The following is a 6,010-nucleotide window of genomic DNA, read 5'->3' on the forward strand; positions in this document are numbered from 1 at the left end:
TTCAATTTCAACTTTCAATGGTTAAGTTTGGTTTTGGACGACAAAAAAATCAGTATTAGCGGTTGGACTCACTAGTTTAACTTAAAAACCATCAAAACCGACACTGAACACCCCTACGTAACATATTAATTTGTTTAAAATCAAAAAAATTATAACAATATCATATCCAAATTAAAGAGGCGTTTTTATGGTGTAATTTTTTTATAAAAATATTAATGTTTGAAAAGACTATAGTCGTTTAAAAACCATAGATGGGAAGTTAGTTTACAACTTAAATTAAAAACATAATATGGTTAAAGAATGTATTGTGTTTAAAAGACAAGTCTACCAACGTTGTAATATTATAGATAATATTAATATTATTATTTTCTCTGCAAATCCAATCCACCATGTCAAACCAGCCTGAATCATCCTCTTCTTCATCCGATCCGTACGTTCCATCTCTATATTATTTTTATATATTAATTATACATTTGATTCACTTCAACCTGATTATTATTATTATGAATTGATTTGTCTGTGTTTGTAGGAAAGGAGGATCGAAGAAGGACTTCTCGACTGCAATATTGGAGCGAAAGAAATCGCCGAATCGACTGGTTGTTGATGAGGCTGTCAATGATGATAACTCTGTTGTTGCTATGCACCCTGCTACCATGGAGAAACTGCAGCTTTTCCGTGGTGATACAATCTTAATCAAGGTCTGGTTTTTATCTTATTCATTGTTATTATTATTATTATTATCGGTTTATCGGTCGGGTTGAGAATGTGTTAGTTAGGCTTATTGTTGTATAAAGTTATCGTACAAATGAAATTAGCGTGCTAATTGTGAGAATCGAGTAGTGTAATTATATATACACGTAGTGTAATTATGTAATTTTACATCGTACTACACTATAATTACACTATGTTGTATATATAATTACACTACTTGATTCTCACAGTTAACACGTTAATTTAATTTGTATTTGATCCAAACCCTTATTATTATAGTTATTATTAAGATTTCCCCATAATGTTATGTTGTGTATTGTGATGTGATTTTCTATGACTGACATGATAAGACACGATTACTGTGCTACATGGGTGAAGCTAGCTTCTTTAGGGCCAGTGGTCCCGGCCTCCTATGTTTTTTTCTCAACAGTGCAAATTTACCTGTTTCCGCCCTAAAATTTGAGTCTGGCCCCCTCCATTTATGAAAATATATACGTATTTTCGTCTGGTTTTTTGGTCCAAGCTTCCCCACTGCTGTGATAGACACGAACACGACACAATGGCGTTTGCCTGTGCTAAACACGAACATGAATCTATTTGGAAACATGCTACACAACACGATAACCTGCGATAAATAGTACGACTGAAGTATTGACTAAAGTTGATGGCTGTAAGGGGCTACAGAAGTAAGGCTGAGGGCGCGTAAAACTAAGCAGGGTTTGTTTTTTTTTTTTTTTAAATATAAACAAGTTTAGACACGAATTTAAACAGGTGTTAAATGTGTTGACTTGTTTAATACACGACACCTATTAAGCCCAAACCAAAACTTTTTAAACTCTGTTTCATGTTGTGTTAGCAGGTCCGTGTCAGATTTTTCCAGCCCTACAATTATCGGCGTGAGAATATATTAGTTTGCGTTTATTGTTATATATCATTATCATAGACTCATGGTTGGAATATATGATTTGGTTTGTTTTTTTGTAACTGTTCTCATTGTACCTTTATAAATGGTACCTTTGTCTTAAATTGATATTATTTGCAGGGCAAGAAAAGACGGGATACAATTTGCATTGCCCTTGCTGATGAAACATGCGATGAACCAAAGATCCGAATGAACAAGGTTATTAGAACTAACCTAAGAGTCCGGCTCGGTGATGTTGTGTCTGTGCACCAATGTCCAGATGTTAAATATGGAAAACACATCCATGTTCTTCCACTTGATGACACCATTGAAGGTGTCACCGGCAACCTATTTGATGCATATCTTAAACATAAGCTTTCATCCTTCCAATTATGATTAGTATTATAATACTAGTTTGAGACCCGTGTTTTACACGGGTAGTTCTTGAAAATACAATATTTAATAAATAATTAGTATACAAGAAACAATAAACCCGTTAAACACTATTAATACAGTCGTTGTACAATAGTCTTTAAATATCAAATTTTTGAAAAAAAAATAGGAAGTAAATATTAAATTAATAAATTTTGAAACATAAATTTTAAAAATGGTAACTATCATTTTACTATTATAAATTTGTTATAAAGAGTGAGGTTTAATGTGGGAGTGACAAGTGGCAAAACTTGTAGCTTTTTATTAGAGAGTATAGATATAGATATAGATTATCCGCTAATCAAGTTTAAACTAAAACATATTATTAAATATCCAATCTTTGCAGCATATTTCTTGGAGGCAACAGGCCCGTTAGAAAAGGCGACCACTTTCTTGTGAGAGGAGGTATGCGCAGCATGGAGTTTAAAGTAATCGAGACCGACCCAGGTGAATATTGCGTAGTGGCACCCGACACCGAGATATTCTGTGAGGGCGAACCGATTAAGCGAGACGACGAGGACCGTTTGGATGAGGTGGGATATGATGATGTAGGCGGTGTGAGAAAACTAATGGCTCAGATTCGTGAACTAGTCGAGTTACCGTTACGACACCCGCAACTTTTCAAGTCTATTGGAGTCAAACCGCCAAAAGGAATCTTGTTATACGGACCACCTGGTTCGGGTAAGACACTGATAGCCCGAGCGGTGGCTAATGAAACCGGAGCTTTCTTTTTCTGCATAAACGGGCCGGAAATTATGTCGAAGTTGGCGGGAGAAAGTGAGAGTAATCTTAGAAAGGCGTTTGAGGAGGCTGAGAAAAACGCGCCTTCGATTATTTTTATTGATGAGATTGATTCGATTGCTCCGAAGAGAGAGAAGATGAACGGTGAAGTTGAAAGAAGGATTGTGTCACAGCTTTTGACACTTATGGACGGGTTGAAATCGCGGGCCCACGTTATTGTTATGGGGGCAACTAACCGCCCTAACAGTATTGATCCCGCTCTTAGACGATTTGGTCGGTTTGATCGGGAAATCGATATTGGTGTCCCGGATGAAATCGGACGTCTCGAGGTTCTTCGTATTCACACGAAGAACATGAAGCTTTCTGAAGATGTAAGCATGATTTATCAAAATATTAACTTCCCATAAACATTTTGTTGATCGGTAACGAGAAATATTTTTTTTTCTTTTTGCAGGTTGACTTGGAGAAGATATCTAAAGAGACGCATGGATACGTTGGTGCTGACCTGGCGGCTCTCTGTACTGAAGCTGCACTTCAATGTATTAGAGAAAAAATGGATGTTATTGATTTGGAAGATGAATCGATTGATGCTGAGATATTAAATTCAATGGCGGTTACAAATGAGCATTTCTCGACTGCTTTTGGAACTAGCAACCCGTCTGCTCTGCGTGAAACCGTACGTTAATTTGCTGAGATGTTAAATTTATGTTGTCTTCAACGTTATTTTAATCGTTTTTGTTTTAAAATAGGTTGTTGAGGTTCCGAATGTTAGCTGGGATGATATCGGAGGACTCGAGAATGTCAAGCGCGAGCTTCAAGAGGTAACATTTATCGACTTCGTAACAATTTGATGTTTTAATTTTATCGTGTTTATTTTAACTTTTAAATCATATATGTAACAGACGGTTCAATATCCGGTGGAGCATCCTGAGAAATTCGAGAAGTTTGGAATGTCGCCATCGAAAGGAGTTCTTTTTTACGGTCCACCTGGATGTGGGAAAACGCTTCTTGCAAAAGCTATTGCAAATGAATGTCAAGCAAACTTTATTAGTATCAAAGGACCCGAGTTACTAACAATGTGGTTCGGTGAGAGTGAAGCCAATGTTCGGGAAATTTTTGATAAAGCTAGAGGATCGGCTCCGTGTGTCCTTTTCTTTGATGAGCTTGACTCCATTGCAACTCAGGTGCTCACGCCTCTCTTATATATACACACTTGTTCGATTCGATTATAAAATTCAGTTCGGTTTTTACGGGTTCCGTTCAGTTTTTTGGTTAAAACCGAACCGAAAACCAAAACTTCGTTTTTGTAGTATTTGAAACCATTCGGTTTCGGTTTTTTGGTTTTCATTTTGGTTTCGGTTCGGTTTCGATTTTTTGGATTTTGCCATTTGATCTTGAAAATTTTAGGTCAGAAGAAAGTTTTCAAAAAATAATTAATTTAGGTATAAATAATTTTTTTAATTGTAAAATAATAGACTATTAAACATTTTACCAAAAATATTTGAGTTACATGTTTATTAAATTCTTATACATTACTTAATATAAAATATAAAAAACAAAAATTTAGGAATTCGGTTCGGTTTTTTCGGTTTTTGTTAAAACCAAACCGTTGGTTTTTGTTTCGGTTTGGATTTTCCGGTTTTTCCGGTTCCGGTTTGGTTTTTTCGGTTTCTTGCACACCCCTAAATTGCAACCCTTTAAATTTATATTGTGATTATTGCAGAGAGGAAGCAGTTCTGGAGACGCTGGTGGTGCTGCTGACCGTGTTTTGAACCAACTGTTGACTGAAATGGATGGGATGTCGGCTAAAAAGACGGTCTTTATCATCGGAGCCACTAACCGACCCGACATTATTGACCCGGCATTGCTTCGACCTGGACGTCTCGACCAACTTATTTACATTCCATTACCGGATGAAGAGTCACGCTACTCGATTTTCAAAGCCGCAATGAGGAAATCCCCTGTTTCTAAAGATGTTAATTTGAGAGCACTTGCTAAGTACACTCAAGGGTTTAGCGGGGCGGATATTACTGAAATATGTCAACGGGCCTGCAAGTATGCAATTAGAGAGAACATCGAGAAAGTAAGCTTTTCGTTCTGTTTTTTTAGAGTAAATTACAAATTTCAATGGAGATGGTTGAGGATAGGAATTCGTGGAGAAGTAGAATTAAAGTTAAGGATTTTTAGAGAGAATTGAATACCTTAGGGCTTAGACTTAACTTATTTAGGTCACATACCATAATGGTATTTCCCTTACATACTTTATTATTATTATTATTAGCTTTTATATTGCGGTTAAACTGTGACCTTTTTATTAATATTATTATAATTAGTAGTAGTTTTTTATATAACTGTTAAACTTTGATTTCCTTTTTTTGCTTCATACACATGTTCTTAGAGCCGAGGGTCTCTCTGGAAGCCACCTCTTTATTCCTTTGGATAGAGGTACGGTGTGCCTACATCCCACCCTCCCCAGACCCTACCTATAGCTCTGCTGTCGGTGGGATTTTACTGGGTATGATTGATTGATTGATTGAAATTACAAATTTCAATATTTATGTATATACCCTTTTGTAGGGAGTAACTGGCGTTAGAATATTCAGTTAACACCATGGTAAATGACCAATATGCCCTTTTGACCAGTATATTTTTATAATAGTTGGTAAGAGCGTATTGGTCATTTAACTCAGTATTTAGCTGATAATCTAACACCAGTTAGTGTATTTAATAAAGATTAGGGACCTAACATGCTTTGGTATATATATTATATACATAAAGGATGAAATATGTAATATGGTTTTTTGTTTTTGTTTTTAATTTGCATGTTCGGTTTTATGTTGGGTGATTAATCGGGAAATGTGTATTATGCGTGTTGCAGGATATAGAGAGGGAAAGAAAGAGGAGTGAAAATCCGGACTCAATGGATGAGGATATTGATGATGATGTGGCAGAGATAAAGGCGGCTCATTTTGAGGAATCTATGAAGTATGCGCGCAGGAGTGTGAGTGATGCTGATATTAGGAAGTACCAGGCGTTTGCTCAGACGTTGCAGCAGTCGAGGGGATTTGGGTCTGAGTTTAGGTTCTCGGAAGCGACGTCTGGTGGGGCGGACCCGTTTGTTGCTTCGGCTGGTGGAGCTAATGATGATGATGATTTATATAGTTAGGTTTTGTAAATTGTTGGTCAAAGTTGTTATCTTGAGAAAGAAAGAAGTAGACTTGTTGG

General features: G+C 36.4%; 1 protein-coding gene across 1 annotated transcript; it reads left to right on the forward strand.

Annotated features, from left to right (window-relative positions):
• The first annotated feature begins 353 nt into the window (after window positions 1-353).
• Window positions 354-6,010, forward strand: LOC143594299 (cell division cycle protein 48 homolog). The gene is made up of 9 exons (XM_077073636.1): window positions 354-430; window positions 530-698; window positions 1,754-1,986; window positions 2,391-3,156; window positions 3,240-3,461; window positions 3,535-3,606; window positions 3,688-3,969; window positions 4,509-4,868; window positions 5,664-6,010. The coding sequence occupies exons 1-9, from the start codon at window positions 390-392 to the stop codon at window positions 5,949-5,951; spliced, it is 2,433 nt and encodes an 810-aa protein (XP_076929751.1). The 5' UTR covers window positions 354-389; the 3' UTR covers window positions 5,952-6,010.

Source organism: Bidens hawaiensis, unplaced genomic scaffold (assembly GCF_021521415.1).
Source record: "Bidens hawaiensis isolate Kalapana, Puna unplaced genomic scaffold, B.hawaiensis_p1.1 tig00043456_1, whole genome shotgun sequence".
NCBI lineage: Eukaryota > Viridiplantae > Streptophyta > Magnoliopsida > Asterales > Asteraceae > Bidens > Bidens hawaiensis.